Source organism: Gopherus flavomarginatus, chromosome 3, assembly GCF_025201925.1.
Source record: "Gopherus flavomarginatus isolate rGopFla2 chromosome 3, rGopFla2.mat.asm, whole genome shotgun sequence".
Taxonomy (NCBI): domain Eukaryota; kingdom Metazoa; phylum Chordata; order Testudines; family Testudinidae; genus Gopherus; species Gopherus flavomarginatus.
In genome coordinates this window covers 4614925-4636662 of record NC_066619.1, presented here as the reverse complement: position 1 = coordinate 4636662, position 21738 = coordinate 4614925, and the positions used below count along the sequence as shown (strand labels likewise).

Below are 21738 nucleotides of genomic sequence, written 5' to 3'. Positions count from 1 at the left end.
CCTCACTCCTCCATCTTCCCCTGGGCCCCACTCTTTGGCTCAGGCCTCAGCTACACCGTCACAGGGGTTTCCTGCTGTGTGGTGAAAGCCGGGGATGGTTGGGTCTGGTGGTCCAGTTTGGGTCTATCTTTAAGCAGACCCCACCACTCTCCATCTTCTCACAAACCCAGCCACGAAGCCTGCTGTTTTCTGGCTTCACTTTCAGGGTGAAACTCTTCTCCAGCTCCCGGGCTGACCTGCTCCCCCTTTCTCCGTGTGCCATGGGACTGTGACCCAGCCTTTGAGCCGGGCCTTGCCCCAGCCTCCCGTGCTGTGGATGGAGGCGACTGCACCCATTTAGAAACAGCTCTGCAAGCACAGCCAAGGGGGTGTCTCAGCTTCTGCCTGGATTCTGCCATCAGCCCCGGTACAACACTGCAACCCTATCTCCTGGGGCTACAAGGTGCCGTGCCAGCTCCAGTGCCCAAGAGGTTATCTCCTTCCAAAGGGGACGCCGTGGCCTCACGCGCTCTCCATGACTTTAAACCGTCGGGAAGGGGGATTTTGTGCTGACGGACAGCCCTGGAGCCAGAAACCCATTGATTCATCCACAGAACAAGGATAGTGGGCAGCTGCAGTGCAAACTTCCATAAGCTCCCCACTCCAACCAGATGCGGAGAGGAGCCAGCAGCTCCCGTTCACACGCAGTCAAGGAGCAACTCCAGATTTATTCCAGATTTGGCCGTAAGACTGGAGACAAAATTGCCCCATGCAAAGAGGCAATTCTTCCCTCCTCTCCCCTCCCCTCAAGACCCAGGCACTTACATGACAGTGATATTGAAGGCATTGGGGATGTACGTAGGACTGGGTAGATGCCAACTGCAGTAGAATCCCTTGGGGTAGTTGTTGGATCGGCACATCAGCACTGGCTCCTTGGGCGAGGCTGCAGGGAAGCAGAGACCCAGATTACTAGTGGGGACGTCCTCGTCGCTCCGGTCTCTGTGATGGAGGAAGTGCGGAGAGGCAGGGACACGCTGAATGCAGGAGGATTTCACTGTCATTATTATGCAATGGAAACTCTGACCCAGGAGGACCTCATGGGCAGAGGCAACAAATCCAACCCCCACCATCCGGCTTCCAACTCTAAAGCCCTCCATGTGGCTCCCCGTATTGCTTGGGAGGGCCGGATTCTACGGCGCATCAGAACCTGGCCAGCAGGTCACCCACAGGAGGCATCTCTAGAGCTCATTCCCTAATTGATGTGTCTTTTCTGGCCCTAAAAAATCAATATCTACACATGTCACTGATATCTAAGCACCTGCCTATGCACCTGTCTGTGCCCAAGGCAGCCATCACTTGTATTTGAGACCGTGTCATGCCTACAGGCTAGCCCGAGGACTGCCCCTTCTGGACAGTGTGCCCTGGCCTCACCCAGAGGACCCGGTGGGAGCATGGGGTTTCGTCTGCCTCACAACACCGGGAGATTTGCAAACCAGAGCGCCTGAAGGTGACAATGAAAGTACCGGAAGCATCAGAGAGCGTGTCCTATCTAAAGAGAGGGAGGAACTGGGGACACGCAGATTAGGAGAGAGAGGAAAAGCTGATGGTCTGTAGCGAACAAGAGGGGCAGGGATTGTGCAGGCTAGTTAAATGGGCCAAGATGGGGGAAATGCAAGGTACCCGTCAGGACCAGTCTGCATCAACACTTTGGTCAATGGAATTATTTCACCAAGGATGGCAGAAAACCAAGGACACGTGAGAGGAATGCACATATGCGTTGGGCCAGGAGAACCCCCTCACCTGCTCTAAAACCGGTGGCTTGGCCATGGCTTCTTCAGAGGATCAGGGATGTTTCAGATGGAAGGATCTGACCATAGTTCACAATGCACAATGCGGGCCGAGCCCATGACTACAATAATACAAAAAATAAAAGCAGTGTCGCTGTAACCAGATCGGCCCCAGAACGTTAGAGAGACAGGGTGGGGCAGGTAACATCTTGTATTGCAGAAGTTGGTCCAACGAAAGATATTACTTCACCCACCTTGGCTCTCAAAGAATTAAAAAAGTCAACCTACGTGAGCATAATGGTCCTTTCTGGCTCTAAAAAATCCATATCTAAGCACCTGCTACGCAGGTCTAGGTGTTTGCGTGGTATGCCAGCATGGATGGACACTTCACTCTGTAACTTGCTCCCACGGCAATAGAAATAGACATAGACAGATCTTCTAGTGCTATGTCTGGTTGACCTTTAAAGGATCCAAGCCCCGGGGCTCCCACCTCTTCCCTGGGGAACAACTCTAGAATCTATTACAACTCACAGTCAGGAAGGTCTCTGATATACATCAGCCCTGGTTTGTCATCTCCTCAGTGCTGCTCATATCCCTGAGCACGACAACAAAGAATTCCTTGCCCTCTTTGAGAGAAGACTGCCCTCCCCAAGCAAAGAAGGAGCAGCCATCATGGCCTCCACTCAACCCACCATCCATCGCTCCCAAATAGCCGCTGAGCGGGGTTAGATCCCCACTGCACGGGTCAGCATTGGGCTCCCAGAGACACATCCGCCCAATGCTCCACTCCGCTCAGGAGACCCCTTCGAAACAGAGTCCAGTTCAAGGTCTCTGGCCTGATGTTCGGAGTCCTCCGTGGGCCTGGCCACAGCAACGGGAGAGATGCCTCGCCCACAACTGTGATCTCCCTTGGCAGTGCCATTCCACTGGGACAATGGAACTGCCAAGCCATAGGGGGACTGGTGAGCACAGGAGTCAGGACCCAGGCTGCTGCATTGGAACTCGTTCCCACTATGGACCCCATGCAAACTCTCTGCAATGTCGTTGCACACTCACACAGTGTAAATATACAAGCACACTCACAAGCTCCCGGCGAGAGAGGGAGGAGGGGAAAAGGCTCTTCTTATTTCTATTTCACATGATTCAGGAGGTGTTCAGTCACTGTGGGGATGGGGATGGATGGACAGACAGGAATCCTGGTGGGAGCTCCAGTCCACAGAGTGCCTGTGTAGAGGGTGGGTGGATGCTGATTTGATCTCACTCATGGGGAAATCTGGCCAGACTCATCTCGCTTTGGGGTCACCTCCCATCCTGGGATGCTCCTGTTTCCCATGGGTGTGCGCTGTATCGGTGCCGACTTAGAATCATAGATCATTAGGGTTGGAAGGGACCTCAGTAGATCATCTAGTCCAACCCCCTGCTCAAAGCAGGACCAATCCCCAAATCCCTACATGGCCTCCTCAAGGATTGAACTCACAACTCTGGGTTTAGCAGGCCAATGCTCAAACCACTGAGCTACCCCTCCCCACCGGCTGATGCATGCTCGACACCCCAGGCCCAGGCCCTGACCCGTCTCACCTCTTCCTGCACCACCCTCATCCTGCCCCCATTCTACCCCTTCCCCCAAGTCCCTGCCCCTTCTCCACCTCATCCTTTGAGCATGCCATGTCCCTGCTCCTTCCTCTCTCTCCAGGAAAGTCCTAAATGCCGCCAAAGAGCTGTTAGGTGGCGGGAGGGCGGGAGTGCTGGGAGGGAGGGGGAGGAACAGGGATGCGGCGTGCTTGGAAGGGGGGAGGAGGCGAGGCGGGGGCAGGGGGAGCTTGGATGCCAATCAGTGCTGAGCACCTGCAAATTTTTCCCTGTAGGTACTCCAGCCCTCCACCCACGGAGTTGGCGCCTATGGTCTGCAGGGTATGAAGAGGTTTTTAAGGCCCGGCTTGACAAAGCCCTGGCTGGGATGATTTAGTTGGGAATTGGTCCTGCTTTGAGCAGGGGGTTGGACTGGATGACCTCCAACCCTGCTATTCTATGATTCTATGAACTGGGCCCTGAATTCACATGGAGGCCGACACCCCTTTGCTGTGTCTGGACAGAACATTGCAGTTCAGCCTGGTGGGATGCCAAGACAGGTGATGAACGTGGTGAGAGCAGCTCATGACTCCCCTTCCCATCCCTGGAGGCCTCCCCACACCACACCACATGCACAGAGCCAGCAGCATCGCAGAGCCTCATGATAGCATCAGTATTGCATATGACATCACCAGCCTGGCAGGCCCGGGTTTATGATCACACACATTTAAGCCTCTATAGAGATGATAAATAACCAAGATAACCCAGGAGAGCTGTTGGTTCCTGGTACATCATCCAGCCGAGCGAAGTCTGGGTCTCCTGGGTGTACGTCAGCTGGAGAGCATTTTGCTCACGCTGAGCAGTGAGTGGCACAGGAGGCAGCTCATAGACTTTAAAGTCAGATCATCTAGTCTGACCTCCTGCACCATACAGGCCACAGAATCTCATCCATCCACTCCTGTAACAAACCCCTAACCTATGTCTGAGTTATTGAAGTCCTCAAAGCTCCAAATACATTAAACCAAGCTGCCAATGGCTCTTTCTTTCCAGAGGGTGAAACAAGGAGAGAAACCCCATCCCACCGTGAGCAAATTGCTCACTGTGCCTAGTCCGGTTTGCAGAAAATCCTCTGGGGAAGAAACCAGCGTGAGGGGACGACTGGGATGGCATTCCAGATGCTCCAGGCTGAGAGGCTGCATTGCAAACCAGAGCTGCCATGCATGCCACCAACATTGTCCCAGGGAGAAGAAGAATAATTTGCCTTCCTATGTAGCCACTTCCAGCCAAAGAGAGAGGGGGAAACTGAGGCAAAACAAGCTGCAGCAGTTTGCTTGAGAACACTAACTGAACCTAGGCCATCCTTCCCTCTGGTCTTCGGGGCGTTGTGTCTGTTGGGAGAAAGCAGTCCCTCAGCATGGCACAGACCTTGGCCAAAGCACTGAGGAGGGTGAAGAGGGAGAAGAAACCTGCTCTGGTATAAGGTGTGTCTCACCTGATGGCTATTTCAGCCTTCAGACAACAGATGAAGACCAGAGTCAGGACAATGAGCCTCACAGTTAAATAATTCAAGCGGAGCCTTTGCAGAAAACCAGTTCAGATCATCGCAAGGCCAGAGATTCCCCCCCTCTCCTGCCAGTCCCTTAACCCCTTTGCTGCCTGTGGAGCTACTGCTTACAACCCACGCAGTCACACCCAGTTGGCACTGTGGTCGTACGCCCTCTTCCTCAGAATCCCACATGAGCTGGAAACATGCGGCCCCAAAGTACCCACCTGATGAAGTGCTTAAGGAAGAAGGGGTGAGGGGGGCTATGGACCAGCCTGTTCTATCTCAGAGCTACCACATGGTGGGAGTAGCTCATCAGGGCATTCTACGGAGAAAAATCAAACACATGGAGTTCTAAAAGGGTGGGGGAGTCCCAGAGACTGGGGTACCAGGGGGCTGGCGGCGCCCACTGCAGGGTGTGTGCAGTGATGGAGCAGAGCCCAGAGACTGGCAGAATCGGGGGGCTGGGCTGGGGGGGACACAATGATGGGCGCAGAACATCTATGTTTGGGTATCAGGGAGGGGAGTGCCCTGGCTTCCCCCCCTGCAGCAAGGGTGTTTAGGATCCATTCTTCATACGAAGGAGCTGATTCCGGCCGTCTCCTTCCCTCTGTCTGTACCCTGACACTGGCTCCTATCTCTTGCCCTTCTCATTACAAGCATCCTCTGCAGCCCTGCGGCTTTGACTCGATCTGTGCCCCACCTCCCTTCCCAGGCCTGGAGAGGCAGTCAAAGGCTAGAGCTGCTTCTCCAAAAGGTCAAGCTAATGCGCTGCCCAGCAGCCAGGCTTCCCAGTGCCCTCTCCGCCCAGCCGCCCCCTCTGTGATGAACTAGGAATGTTCTTAATGTTTTCTCTGAATACTGTGTTGGTGCCTCAGTGTCCCCATGGCAGTTCTTAAGTATCTGGCAGAGCAAAGGGCCAGTGCACCTAAATGCCTGACACTCTGTCTCCTAGCAACTGATGGTCTGGGCCCCTCCCCTGCAAAGGTGCCAGCTGAAGGTGTTGGAGACAAAGGGATCAGGTGACCTCCTGGCCCGGGAAAGGGGCTGAGCAGAGAGGAGGGGCTGGAGGGGGTTTTCAGTCTGGAGCTGGCTGGGGACGAGGAGTGAAGTGCAGACCTGGGGGTCTGGCTCACTGACCCCCAGAATGGACCCAGCTGAGGGGTCCGGTTCGCTGTATCTACAGACTCTGTTTTAGACCCTGTTCCTGTCATCGAATAAACCTCTGTGTTACTGGCTGGCTGAGAGTCACGTCTGACTGCGAAGTGGGGGTGCAGGACCCTGTGGCTTCCCCAGGACCCCGCTGGGGTGGACTCGCTGTGGGAAGCACACGGAGGGGCAGAGGATGCTGAATGCTCCAAGGAGAGACCCAGGAGGTGAAGACGTGTGAGCTTCTTGCCCTGCAGACAGTCTGCTCCAAGGGAGAGGAGGCTCCCCAAAGTCCTGCCTGGCTTTGTGGGGAGCAGTTCCAGAGCATCGCCCGGTGACTCCGTGACACCCTCACACTAGCTTCTGACTCACCAGCATTCACGTGCAGCCTGTGCTTCTTCCCTGAAGCATTTGTTCCAGGGGGTGGGGGGAAGGGGACATCTGCTGCTTAGGAAAAGCAAAGGGCCCGGCTAAATTCTCTGTATCAGGAGACAGCACCAGAAATGTGCAGGGCACTTGGGAGCCTGTCTGGAGCTGGATACAACGTGAACTCGCCCCATGCCTCCCTTGCAGAGACAGCACAGAATTGCCAAGAATGAATCCTCAGCTCACCTCGGCCTCACGGAGAGGCCCACACGCTACCTGCACCATCCCAGAAGGCTGCCTCGCCTGCAACTATCATTAATTAATCTTTAACGAGACTTTAATTAGCCCATCTGAAGATTATTTATCTTCTTTGTCCCGGACACACGCCTTGTAAATTAGATCCAGCTATCAGCGATCTTCGCTAATTCCTCCATGCCCTGAAGACGGTTGGAGATTTGCAGGCTGGGTGTAGAACTTTAGTTCTGCTTTTCAACGAGAAGGGAGGGCGTCTGAACGGCTTCGCTGCTGCATTATCGCTCGACAGCCTCAGAAGGACTCACAAATATCGTTAGTCTGTTTGTCTTCATAGCAACCCCCTTGAAAATGCTCTTTGTCTGCCTGCTCGGATACAGAGGTGCATGAGCACTGTGTGCAAAGAAGGAAGTAAGGATAGATAGATAGACAGACAGATGTATCTGGGAGATGGAGAGAGAGAGGGAGAGATGTGCATAGGGTTGGTTAGATAGACAGACAGATATTGCCAGACTATCTTAGATCTTAGGTCAATCATCTTGCTACCAACAGTACTCAGTGCCATCTTTTCCAAAGGAAGGTGGTAGACCCCTGCATGGCACTAGGGGGTGACCTGCCAGAGGGGCATTTCTTCCTAAACTCCCATTATTTAGAGGCAGCTCATGCTCTGAGCTGGGAAGGGTTATGTTCCATTGTTCATTAATTTTTAACAAAATCATTTACTATAACACTCCAGCGATCTGTGTTTTACACATGCCCAATCCATCTCTGAATCCTGCTCAGCTCTTGGCTTCTGCAGGATACTGTGGCAATGAGTTCCACAGGCTAACAGCGTGTTGTGTGACAAAGCACTTCCTCTCATCCGTTTTAAATGTGCTGGCATAGATTACCACCTGTCATGGGCTTGGGAGTTCTATTACCAGGAAAATAAAAATAGACCCACATGTGAGGCTGGGGAAATGACAGCCCATGTGACTTTCTCTGCATACCCCCTGCTGACAGCACAGCATGTGCATGGCTGAATTAACACACATACCTTAACACAGTGGATAAGACAACTTTCTTTTCTGTTTTTAAGCAAGGGGAGGAGTAACAAACTTTTGGAGTGTCCTCTGGGCTTGGCAGCAGGTGGTATTTTCGGCAAGCTCAGCAAGCAAAAGAGAATCAAGTCAAAGGCAATGAAATGAGGCTGGTAACCCATCTGTGCAACCAAAGGGACATTTCCATATGAAACGTTGCGACTGCACATTGTGCCACTGTCCTGCCTTTTCTGATATCTGGGAAGGGAGCAAAGTGTTCACTGGCCTGAATATTACACAGAGCTGCTTCTCTTTGAACTCCTACCTGTCCCAGAAAGCTTAGTGTTTAAGATGGCAGAGTGACCCAGTGGATAGAGCACTGAACTAGGACTCAGGAGATCTGGGTTCTATTCCTGGCTCTGCTACTGGGTGACCTTGGGCAAATTGTTTCAGTGCTTCATGCCTCAGTTTCCCCATGTAAAATGGTCATGATAATAACCATTGTGACCTCCTTTGTAAAGCACTTTGAGAACTCTGGATGAAGAAGCAGAGCATACAGTTCACAATCCATCCATGGTGGATTACCTCAGCCTGGGAACCTGCTGCCACTGGAAACTACTGAGGACAAGTGTTTAGGAGACTTCCAAATATGACACTTGCATGAATTAAAATAAGTATTGGCAGTAATGCCAGCTAGGATAAAATGACATAGGCAATTGACTTGCCTGGGTGAGGGTAGGCCGTGATCAGAAGTATGTCCTCCTGTGATGGAATCAAGGACAGTTAGGTGCAGTGTGTGTGTTTGGGGTGAGCAGGGGTCATGCCTCCTTCTGAAGTATCCAACATTAAAGGAGACAAGAATACTGGACTAGATGGAGCATTGGTCCATGACAATGTGCCAGCAGGAGGGAAACTGGGTCAGGTGGAGCGCCGGTCTGTGGTGGAGAGCCAGGAGGAGGGATACCAGGACAGCGAGTGTGCCAGTCCATAGTGGTATGCCTGGAGGAGGGATATTGGGCCAGGGGGCACTCTGGTCTGTGGCAGGTGGAGAAGTTTTCATTTGCAGTACTGAATGGTTCTGAGTGAACTTGCTACCTATCTTGTAGTCTCCACCCTCTCCTTCCAGAGGGTGAAGTGGGGCTGCCATGGGCCCTCGGGGCTGTGCAGTGCCCCTGCGCTACAGTGAAATCCTGGCCCACCCCCTTGCCTCTAGCAGGCAGAGCTCATCAGCCCATCTCATGCTCTTAAGGAGAGAAAATAAAGCAGCACACCCAGATCGATACAGGGCTCCTTAATGCTATTGCTGGAGCCGGGCCAGGCTGCCAGGCCGCTGGAGAGAGAGAGGTGGGGGGCTGGGGGGAAATGAAGCCATCAAGGGAATGTTAAAGACGCTCTCTGCACAGAGGCTTCGGGGTTCCGTGGGTCACCCCCCGCTGCAGAGCCTCCCAGGGGCCGGGTTCCAAACAGCGTGTCCCTCGGGCTGCTTTGGGGAACTGCTCGCAGGACGAGATGGTGGTGCAAAGCAAAGAGCGGAGTTTGAGGAAATGTGTCCTGTTTCCTACCCAGAAGGAACAGAAATGACAGGACCACAGAGAACAGGAGCAGCACATGCCCCGTTCCCAGACACGTCTGCGGACCCCACGGCCGCATGCAAACATCCCCTCAAAGCTGGAATCTAATCGCGGGTGTCATGTCCTTTCCCCTCAGTGTTTTGTAGCTGATGAGATTCTGATCACTACATCCATCCCTGGCTGCCCTCCAGCTCCTCCAACCTTTTTTTGTCCTGTCTGACTTATTTCTAGTCATAAGGCCCAGTTCTCCCCTGGGGACAGCCTGTGCAACTCTGCAGCCAGTGGGGTGCCATGGGCTAGAAACGAGGGCAGTTCCCAGCCCATTAGGTAACCTGCTCGGCCGGTGAACCTGCATGCTGCCTCCTCTGGCACCTCCAGGAGCAGGTGTATATGGGGAGTTGACCTCTTCCGCCTCTTTAATCTGCAGTAATATTTATTTCTCTGCCTTCGCTTCCTGTCCAAGAGATGGAGAAATTAATCCAGCTGAGATCTTTAGCTACTGCCTCAGCGCAGACAGCTCCTGCTCTGTCAGTCTGTTTACCAACCTCTCTCAGACACAAAGCCACCCACATGCCGTGTGAAACCCCTGCGGGTTTAATCTCGTGGTCAATGTCCGTGTTTAACTGAGTCCCCGCTACTCGTATCACACCTCAGCCTTCACACACCTGCTTCTAATCCAGCTGTCCTGTCTCATGAGCTCCTGGCATGAGTGTGGAAAATACAGAGTCAAATTCATCCAGTGGAGTCATCTCAGTTACACCAGGGATGAGTTCAGGCCAGTTAGCATTTCCTTCCTGCCTTTCCCCGGGGGATTCGCTAACCAAAGGCTTGGTGTGCTCACTTCTTCTCTGTGAGTTACTTGTCCCTGTGGTTCTCTGTCTAGATGGCAGCATCTCTCCCATGCTGCAAGGGAGAGACAGTCCAAGCCAGCGAGAAAGCCAATACCGCAATGTCCTGCCATATGCACCATTATCTGATGTTGAAAAACTCTACAACATTAAAATCTTGTCTTTAAAACATCCAGCATACACCAAATTCCCTATTATTTGTATGAGAGTATACCTAGAGGCCACACTGTGCTAGGTGCTGTCATAAGGGGCAGGCCCTGCCCCCCATACACCTTAGATTATAAATAGATCAGGGACACAAAGGAAGCAGTATTGCCCCAGTTTTACATAGAAGTGACTTGACCAAGGTCACAGAACACTTCAGTGGCAGAGCTGATGCCAGAACTCAAGTCACCTCACTCCTAAAGCACTGCATTCTCCATTGGACTATGCTGCCATCTTATAGATGATGGAGTATTGTTGAGCAAACATGTTGTCAGCATGAATTTGGATGCGGCAGGTCCTTCACAGGTGATGGAACCACCAATCATGTGTGTCAATCATCCTAAATGAACCCGTTCCATACGGTGCTGTCAGGTGCAGCATTCCACTCGTGACACGGTTCACCTGTAAAATAATTCTATGGCGCTTGGGCTGCTCTCTTCACTGCCCTGCGTTTCGCGTAGTCCCTCACGTCTGTGCAACAGAAGTCTGAAATGCTCCCGTTCTGTTTTGGTGGCGCTGGTGTGAAAGGACCAATTCCATGCGACACAAAACAATGAAGAATAAGGTCCTGTATAGATTCATAGACTCTAGGACTGGAAGGGACCTCAAGAGGGGAGGGATAGCTCAGTGGTTTGAGCATTGGCCTGCTAAACCCAGGGTTGTGAGTTCAATCCTTAAGGAGGCCATTTGGGGACCTGGGGTAAAAATGTGGGGATTGGTCCCCTTTGAGCAGGGGGTTGGACTAGATGACCTCCGGAGGTCCCTTCCAACCCTATGATTCTAGATCATCAAGTTCAGTCCCCTGCCCTCATGGCAGGACCAAATACTGGTCTAGACCATCCCTGATAAACATGTATCTAACCTACTCTTAAATATCTCCAGAGATGGAGATTCCAAACCCCCCTAGGCAATTTATTCCAGTGTTTAACTACCCTGACAGTTAGGAACTTTTTCCTAATGTCCAACCTAAATCTCCCCTGCTGCAGTTTAAGCCCATTGCTTACATTGGGCTTAAACTGGATACATTGATAGACCAACAGATTTTTGTCTCACTCCATCTGTAAAGCCACAAATTCTTCGTACTTCGAGTCTCACTGCGCAGGGAAAAAACGTAACCAATCCATTTGGGAAACCACTAAAAATGATTTACAGTAGCTTCTCCTGGCCCTGAGGGTCATGAGATAATGGGCATTAAAATCATGGCATATTTATATATAGAAAAGCTATTTTAGGTAATTTTTAGAGGTTTCTGAAATGGATCAGTTATAATTTTCCTCGCCAGCAGAGAACTTAATGTACTAAAGAAGCCTGGCTCTTCCGGTGGAGGGATACGAAAAATAGTACCAATGAAAGGTTTAAAGGCTCTCTAAAACATTTCTGTGAGAGGCTGATTTCTTTTATCACACGTGGCACATACAGAACGTAGGACGACGAGGGATTTTATTGACATGAGCTTGAGATGACCTACATAACTCATCATCCCTAACTCAAGCCAATAAAACCTTTATATGACAAGGTACCATCACATATTTCCTTCAGAAACAACATTTCACACTATGTGTGTGTATGTGCGCGCGCACGCACGCTGTGATATTAGATAGATCTTGGCCTCCTCCAGGCCTCGCTGAGGATAATTTACACAGGTCTGCAGTCACAAAGCCAGCTAAGCCTGCTCTCCAAGGCTTTCCTAGAGGAGAGCGATCTCTGGGTGGTGTAGGATTGGTGTAACTGGTGCTACACCAGCCCCTCCTGCCTCCTTATGTAGGAATGAGGCAGTAAACTGGCATGGCTAACGCTCCAATTGCTGGAGTCATCCTCTGGAGGTTGCTACAAAGGGGCATAATTTAAGAGTGTTTAAATTGAGCTCAGCTGGGCCTGAGGATTTAGGAATGTGTGTGTGTGTTTGCACACTGCACACACCTATGTATCTCCATATACACAGAGTGTCACCAAGGCTGTCTGTACAGGCTATCTGTATCCACATACATATGTATATGCTCCTGGATCAGTGCTTCTCACTAGATACACCATTGTTGCCCTTCCTCCCTCCCCGTGATAGCAGCACTTGTCGCTGCAGAAAACATATGTTATTTATTCTAATGCAGATTTCCCGAAAATTGCTGGTTCCTAGAGGGCCACTGGGAAATTAAAAACTATGAATAAATCATATTTCTACAGCTGATAACGGGAGCATCTGTACAGACAGGAACGAGTTCTCACCAGAGTCCGCCTGCAAGTCTCTGCTCTGGAGCAGCTGCAGTAGTAAATGAAATAATAATTAATAATCATGTTCGTGTTCATCACACCTTCCACTGAAACGTCTGAAAAAGCTTCCTGGAGCGAGCCCATCTGAAAGTGCAGACGTGGGAACCGGAGACACCAGAGGTTGAGATTTTGCTGTAGGCGACACTGGTGTAAATTGCTATGGTTGCACATTGCCATGTGACTTTCGGTTCTTTGGTGCGCGTGGAAGGTGGCAGCGTTGTTGAAGTGAAGATGAACGTGCTACAGAGTTAATGTGACACCGTGACAGCGAAGGGCTCATGGTTGGTGATTAGCATTGCATCACGTACGAATGTTGACATTACTGATAAACCCCTTGTTTTTCAGGGTATGTGTTGGGAGGAAATGCACTTTTGCGACTTAAGGTAACGTGTTTTGCAGTGGAATTTTCTAGGTTTTTAAAACCAATGCAACATAGGTCAATTGTGAGGGAAACTACGGCTCCAGGAATAGAGAGGCAGGAGGGCCCAATGGTTACAGCACTAGCCTGGGACTCTCAGGAGATGTGGCTTCAATTCCCTGCTCCATTACAAACTTCCTGAGTGAATCCAGACAAGTCAGTCACTCTGGCTACTTGGAGGATATCAGCCCTGTCCTGCCTGGCTGGGAGGATAAATATAGGTCTAACAAAAGAGCGTGAGGTGCTTAGATACTCTGAGGGCTTCTATAAATACCACAGAGAGACTCTGGAGACGCTCTGGAGAGAGAAGAGCAGGTATGATAATTTCATTGGCTGAGCTCCCAAGACCCACAATCTATAATCCTTAAACCCTAGTCAGGGACCTTCTGGCCCCCATCCACAGTCCTTCATCAATACTCCAACAGTTTCTTCTTGTGAGCTATTACCTATCATGCTATTGATACACAACCTATTTGTTGTTGGACATCACAGTTTAAATAGCAGGACACTCCAAAACCTAAATCCCTGCTTCCTTATAGATCTGTGGATCGATCCATCTATCGATGTATGCCCAGATACCCAAGGAGGGGAGCGTGGGCTAGAAGTGCACCCATCTTCAGAACCATCGATTCTACTGTGTTCCAGAAGTGAGTCAATTTCCACATCTCAAAAATCAGGAATTCACTGGTGCGGCATGGCATCAGAGCACTGTGATGCGAAAGGAAAAAGCGTGTGGCTGGAGGTGACAGCATCCCACTAGCCCTGGAGCCCTTTGGAGACTGATGTAGCATCTTGAAAGCCCATATAGATCCAGCTGGAAGGACATCTCAATCTCGATAGAAGGCAATCCTAGGCCTGGCCCAGTCCCTCATCTCTCCGGGTAAGGCAGACCAGTGAATGATCAGCTTGCTGTAATCAGCACGCCATTCACTCTGCAATCAGACCCCAGTGCCAGAACCAGGGCGTGGGTGCTCTGATTTAGTAGTTAGAGCCGGGAGCCAGAGCCGGAGTAGGCAGGCCATTTGTTCCGTTTTGAACGGGACAGTCTGCTTTTGGGGTGCTTTTGTCCCCCGTCTGGTTCTGATGCAAATCCGGACATGATTTGTCCGGTATCAGATGGGGGGAATGTTGCTCCGCCCCCTCTGGCGTGACTCACATGCGTGGGTGAAAGGCAGCGGGCTCTTCTACATGGCACCCGCCCTGCAGTGTGATCTTGTATGTAGCGAGGCCCACGCCATTCCCAAAGTGCTGGAACACCTGGTATTCTGGCCACCCTACGCCGGAGTCAGGAACCAGGAGTCGAGCCAAGGGGCTGAGTCAGAGCCAGGAGTCAATCACCAAAGCCAGGGGTCAGCGCCGTAGTCAGAAACTGGGCAAGGGAGCAGGGCTGGGGTGGCCTGGAGCAGGACTAGAACAGGCCAGGAGCCAGGCTGGAGCAGGGCTGGGGTACAGGAGCCATCGCAGTGGCTGGGGTAAGCATTAAGCAGCCAGCAACCTTCTGCTGAGCTTCAGTGCAGACCTGCTGGCTCCTTTCAGCCAGTTGGGCAGACTGGCCAATCAGGCAATTCTGCTGCAGCCTATCTGGGCTCATTAACCTGCCCAAAGGCTGACCTGGCCAGCCCCAGGCTCAGCTGGGAGAATTCACCCCCATGGCACCTGATGTATAGGGCCCCAGACACAGGCAGCCTACAAATGACATCCAGCCCTGTACAGAGGGTCAGCTCATAGGGCTTAAGTGGAACTTAAATGGCACCCAGGGTCTGCACAGGGTGGATTTTGTTCTTTTCACGGCATTTGCACAGAGATATTAGACAAAAACATAAATCCTCTCGACGTAATCCTCTGGAGTATTTCTTAGAATTCAGAACTCTAACACATGAGAACCCAAAACAGAGAGAGACGAAGCAGGCTGCTCCCTAAATGAAAATGGTCCCCATACTGCAAACCACCTGACCAGAAGGAAGAGAAGGGCCTGCAGCAAGTGGAGGCTGCATGCGCTCAGAGCCTCATAACATGCACGCCCTGCCCTGAGCAGCTTGCCAAGCCAAACACAGGGCGATAGGTTGAGGAGAGGGATGGCCAGGGTGGCAAAAAGAGGGATTGGTGGCAGTGGTAGGTTTTGAGAAGGGCAGAGAGAGGGGGGGATATGGTGGAAGAACGGGGCCCCCTATGACTCAGGAGCAGGCATGGTGCTGCGTGTTGTGCTGTGGTGCCCGACACCATCACCTCATTTCATTTCACTTGCAGTGCGTGGCCAGGGTTTTGGGTGGGCTGCAGAAACCCCCTGGCATCAGGACCGACCTGGGCATTCCCTGCTGGGGAGCAGGTACTGCAGGCACTTAACTGCTGTCCCTGCCAAAGGGGGGAATAACCAACCTGCGAGCTCCCTCCCTCTGTGCAGAGCCTGGCATACCCAGCAGCTCGTCTGGTGCTGCTTGGCATTCCCATGACGCAGTCTGTCCCCGAATAGGGGAACATGCTGCGCAGGCACGTCTCTGCTGCTAATCCTGGCTGTGAGGGAGGATGCTCTATTCCGCAGCTCACAGCTCAGCAAATACGTTTTAAGAGCTGACAAGGGAGGGCAGATCTGGTGCTTGGGAAGCTGCCCGGATGCCCTCTCTGAGGGGAGCTGGCTAACACGGCTCCTAACACTCCCCACAGCCAAATCTCTCAGACCCAAGTTCAAAGGATTCATAGATTCACAGACTCTAGGACTGGAAGGGACCTCGAGAGGTCATCAAGTCCAGTCCCCTGCCCTCACGGCAGGACCAAATACTGTCTAGACCATCCCTGATAGACATTTATCTAAACCACTCTTAAATAGCTCCAGAGATGGAGATTCCACAACCCCCCTAGGCAATTTATTCCAGTGTTTAACTACCCTGACAGTTAGGAACTTTTTCCTAATGTCCAATCTAAATCTCCCCTGCTGCAGTTTAAGCCCATTGCTTCTTGTTCTATCATTAGAGGCTAAGGTGAAAAAGTTTTCTCCCTCCTCCTGATGACACCCTTTTAGATACCTGAAAACTGCTATCATGTCCCCTCTCAATCTTCTCTTTTCCAAACTAAATAAACCCAATTCTTTCAGCCTTCCTTCATAGGTCATGTTCTCAAGACCTTTAATCATTCTTGTTGCTCTTCTCTGGACCCTCTCCAATTTCTCCACATCTTTCTTGAAATGCGGTGCCCACAACTGGACACAATACTCCAGCTGAGGCCTGACCAGTGCAGAGTAAAGCGGACGAATGACTTCTCGTGTCTTGTTTACAACACACCTGTTAATGCATCCCAGAATCATGTTTGCTCTTTTTGCAACAGTATCACACTGTTGACTCATATTTAGCTTGTGGTCCACTATAACCCCTAGATCTCTTTCTGCCATACTCCTCCCTAGACAGTCTCTTCCCATTCTGTATGTGTGAAACTGATTGTTCCTTCCTAAGTAGAGCACTTTGCATTTATCTTTATTGAACTTCATCCGGTTTACCTCAGACCATTTCTCCAATTTGTCCAGATCATTTTGAATTTTGACTCTGTCCTCCAAAGCATAGACTCATAGACTCATAGGTCAGAAGGGACCAATATGATCATCTAGTCTGATCTCCTGCACAAGGCAGGCCACAGAACCCTACCCATCCACTTTTATAACAACTTCTAACCCAGGACTGAGTTATTGAAATCCTCAAAATTGGTTTGAAGACCTCAAGCTGCAGAGAATCCACCAGCAAGCGACCCGTGCCCCACGCTGCAGGGGAAGGCAGAAAACCTCCAGGGCCCCTGCCAATCCGCCCTGGAGGAAAATTCCTTCCCGACCCCAAATATGGCTATCAGCTAAACCCTGAGCATGTGGGCAAGACTCACCAGCCAGCACCCAAGAAGGAATTCTCTGCAGTAACTCAGTTCCCATCCCATCCAACATCTCCCCGCAGACCATTGAGCAGACTTATCTGGTGATAATCCAAGATCAATTGCCCAAATTAAACTATCCTATCATAACATCCCCTCCATATACTTATCAAGCTTAGTCTTAAAGCCAGAAAAGTCTTTTGCCCTCACTACTTCCCTCGGAAGGCTGTTCCAGAACTTCACTCCCCTAATGGTTAGAAACCTTCGTCTAATTTCAAGTCTAAACTTCCTTATATCCAGTTTGTACCCATTCGTCCTCGTGCCTACATTAGTACTAAACTTAAATAATTCCTCTCCCTCCCTAACGTTAACCCCCTTGATATATTTATATAGGGCGAGCATATCCCCCCGCAGCCTTCTTTTGGCCAGGCTAAACAAGCCAAGCTCTTTGAGTCTGCTTTCATAAGGCAGGTTTTCCATTCCTCGGATCATCCTAGTAGCCCGTCTCTGGACCTGCTCCAGTTTGAATTCATCCTTCTTGAACATGGGACACTAGAACTGCACACAATATTCCAGATGGGGTCTCACCAGCGCCTTATATAACGGTACTAACACCTCCTTATCCTTGCTGGAAATACCTCGCCTGATGCATCCTAAAATCGCATTTGCTTTTTTAACAGCCGTATCGCATTGGTGGCTCATAGTCATCCTGCTATCAACCAATACCCCAAGGTCCTTCTCCTCCTCTGTCGCTTCCAACTGATGCGTCCCCAATGTATATCTAAAATTCTTATTATTAATCCCTAACTGCATGACCTTGCACTTTTCACTATTGTATTTCATCCTATTACTATTACTCCAGTTTACAAGGTGGTCCAGATCTTCCTGAATAGTATCCCTGTCCTTCCCTGTGTTAGCAATACCCTCCAGCTTTGTGTCATCCGCAAACTTTATTAGCACATTCCCGCTCTTTGTGCCAAGGTCAGTAATAAAAAGGTTAAATAAGATCGGTCCCAAAACCTATCCTTGAGGGTCTCCACTAGTGACCTCCTTCCAGCCTGACAGTTCACCCTTCAATACGACCCGCTGGAGTCTCCCCTTTAACCAGTTCCTTATCCACCTTACAACTTTCATATTCAGCCCCATCTTTTCCAATTTAACTAACAGTTCCCCATGTGGAACCATGTCAAACGCCTTACTGAAATCGAGGTAAATTATATCTACCGCATTTCCTTTATCTAAGTAATCCGTCACCTTCTCAAAGAAGGAGATCAGATTGGCTTGGCATGATCTACCTTTAGTAAATCCATGTTGCAATTCGTCCCAATTACCATTGACCTCTATGTCCTTAACTACTTTCTCCCTTAAAATTTTTTCCAAGACCTTACATACTACAGACGTCAAGCTAACAGGCCTAGAATTACCCGGATCACTTTTATTCCCTTTCTTAAAAATAGGAACTACGTTAGCAATCCTCCAGTCGTACGGCACAACCCCCGAGTTTATCGATTGCTTAAAAATTCTCGCTAACGGGCTCGCAATTTCACGCGCCAGTTCCTTTAATATCCTCGGATGGAGATTGTCCGGGCCCTCCGATTTTGTCCCATTAAGCTGTTCAAGTTTGGCCTCTACCTCAGTTGCGGTAATATCCACCTCCATATCCACATTCCCGTTTATCATCCCTCCATCGTCGCTAAACTCCTCACTAGTCTTATTAAAAACTGAGGCAAAGTACTTATTTAGATATTGGGCCATGCCTAGGTTATCCTTAACCTCCGTTCCATCCTCAGTGTATAGCGGCCCCAGTTCTTCTTTCTTTGTTTTCTTCTTATTTATGTGGCTGTAGAACCTTTTACTATTGGTTTTGATTCCCTTTGCAAGGTCTTGTTCAATGCGGCTTTTAGCCTTCCTCACTTTATCCCTACATTTTCTGAGCTCACCAAGGTAGCTTCCCTTGCTAATCCCGCCTTTCTTCCACTCCTTGTAAGCTTTCTGCTTTTTTCTAATCCCCTCTCTGAGTTGCTTGCTCATCCAGCTTGGCCTACAACTCCTGCCCATGGTTTTTTCCCCCTTTCTTGGGATGCAGGCTTCCGACAATTTCCGCAGCTGCGACTTAAAGTAATTCCAGGCCTCCTCCGCATGTAAATCCACAAGTTCCTCCATCCAATCCACTTCCCTAACTAATTTCCTTAACTCTTTAAAATTAGCCCTCGAGAAGTCGAAAACCCTAATCCCAGATCTACATTTGTTTATCCTTCCATCTAGTTTGAACTGAATCAGCTCATGATCACTCGAACCAAGGTTGTCCCCTACCACCATTTCTTCTACGAGGTCCTCACTGCTCACCAAAACCAAATCTAAAATGGCATCCCCTCTCATAGGTACTTCAACTACTTGATGAAGAAATCCATCCGCTATCACATCCAGAAAAATCTGACCCCTATTATTCTTGCAAGCACTCGTCCTCCAGTCTATATCCGGGAAGTTGAAGTCTCCCATAATCACACATTTCCCCTTTGTGTTTACTTCATTAAAGACATTAAAGAGGTCTCTATCCATATCCAAATCAGATCCCGGTTGTCTATAGCACACTCCAAGCACTATCTCAGGGGAAGCTCTAGTTGCTTTTTTACCCAGTGTGATTTTTGCCCAGACAGACTCTGTCTTATCCATTCCATCGCTTCTTATTTCATTACAGTTAATCTCATCACTGATATACAAGGCTACTCCACCACCTTTGCCTTTCTTCCTGTCTTTTCTAAACAGCACATAGCCTTCAATACCTGTACTCCAGTCATAAGTACTATTCCACCAGGTTTCGGTTATCCCTATAATATCTGGTTTCACTTCCTGCACCAGTAGCTCCAGTTCCTCCATCTTGTTACCTAGGCTCCTCGCATTAGTGTACAGACATTTTAATTTTTGGCATTTAGCGTCAGTGACATTCTTTCCCCCGTCGTGCACAGACCTTCTACCACCAGCATCACCCGTTACTCTGGTTTCTACTCCACTATTCCTCCTTGGATCAATTCTTTGGTCCGCAAGGGTATCCCCTCTCACTTTGTTTACTTCCCTCTCCAGGTTATATTCCGGCGTGGAGATCTCCTGAGCATCTCCCAACCATCTCCCTCAACTTCCTAGTTTAAAGCCCTCTTGATGAGGTCGGCGAGCCTCCATCCTAGAATTCTATTTCCCTCCTTGCTGAGATGAAGTCCATCCTGAGCGAACAGTTGTCTATCCGTAAATGCTTCCCAGTGACCGTACATCCCAAAGCCCTCCTTATAACACCACTCCCTGAGCCATCTGTTGATTGCCATAATCTTGTCACTCCTTCGTCGCCCTGCTCTAGGAACCAGCAGAATCCCACTGAAGATCACCTGAGCCTCGATTTCTTTGAGCGTCTTCCCCAGTCTGGCATAGTCCTCCTTGATACAGTCCAGTGAGTAACTAGCCGTGTCATTCGTTCCCACATGAAGGACAATCAACGGATTCTTTCCCGCTCCTGCTAGGATCCTATTCAGCCTCAGGTCCACATCCTGTATCTTAGCCCCTGGCAGACAGCACACCCTTCTGTTCTCCCGATCAGGTCTAGTTACAGGCCTGTCTATTCTTCTCAGTAAAGAGTTTACAATCACGTAGACTTGCCTTTTCCTGGCGACAGTGTGATTCTCCAGTCTATCCCCCACACCAGCTGGCCGCAAGTCCTCTCGATTTGTATTTGCCCTTACAATCCTCCTAGGGCTCATACTTGGTGTCGCCTCCATTGACTCCTCCCCTCCTTCTGCAGGACTAGCTGCTCGTCTCTTTTTCCTTGCCCTCTCTCCTTCAGCAGCCTCCTGTGCTCCATCTTCATTTTCCAACTCAGCAAACCTGTTCCTGAGTTCTATTTCTCCATCGCTGGCTCGTCTTTTCCTCTGCCTGGTTCTCCTAGTCACATGCTTCCACCGTCCACTTTCCTCACCCAGCAGCCCCTCCTCAGAGTTCTTTGGTCCTGCTTCTATCCGCACGTCTGAGCTTGTCCCCTGTGCCTCATCATGTCTGTGTTCCATCATCTGCTCAAACCCCCTTCTAAACTCAGCCAGGGTTTCCACCTGCATCTCCAGTCCCCTTACCTTTTCTCCAAGCAGCTCTATCAGGCGGCACTTCATGCAGACAAAAGTCCTTTCAGGTGCCCCCTCCAGGACCATGTACATGCCACAGCTACCGCATCCGGTCATCCTTAGTGTGTCTCTACCTGCTGCCTCTGCCTCCATCATACCCTTCCAACTCTGTGCCTGGCAATCCACGCCTCACTCCGCACGACAGGCCACCACAAGCACTGGGCTGCTGGCAGACCCCTGCCCCTTCCCTTGTCTGACTTCCTGGTTTCTCTGCCTTGGTCTCCCTTGTAACCTCCCCCTGGAAACTCCCTCTGAAACTCCCCTGTTAGCAGCTCTGTTCGCTGGATCCTGTGCCGCAATCCCTCCCAGTTTGGTATCGTCTGCAAACTTCATAAGCGTATTTTCTATGCCAACATCTAAGTCGTTGATGAAGATATTGAACAGAGCCGGTCCCAAAACAGACCCCTGCGGAACCCCACTTGTTATACCTTTCCAGCAGGATTGGGAGCCATTAACAACTACTCTCTGAGTATGGTTATCCAGCCAGTTATGCACCCACCTTATAGTAGCCCCATCTAAATTGTATTTGCCTAGTTTATCGATAAGGATATCATGCGAGACCATATCAAATGCCTTACTAAAGTCTAGGTACACCACATCCACCGCGTCTCCTTTATCCACAAGACTCGTTATCCTATCAAAGAAAGCTATCAGATTGGTTTGACACGATTTGTTGTTTACAAATCCAAGCTGGCTATTCTCTATCACCTTACCACCTTCCAAGTGTTTGCAGATGATTTCTTTAATTACTTGATCCATTAT

The 21738-nt window shown here is 50.2% G+C and overlaps 1 protein-coding gene across 5 annotated transcripts in view; it reads right to left on the bottom strand.

The window, feature by feature from the left end:
• Positions 1-21738, bottom strand: part of CNTFR (ciliary neurotrophic factor receptor) — a 473976-nt gene that overhangs the window by 70571 nt on the left and 381667 nt on the right. For all 5 annotated transcript variants that reach the window (XM_050943669.1, XM_050943673.1, XM_050943674.1 and 2 more), the window contains one exon: positions 805-922. In XM_050943669.1, the coding sequence (XP_050799626.1) occupies positions 805-922 (118 nt within the window). The remainder of the gene's footprint in view (positions 1-804; positions 923-21738) is intronic.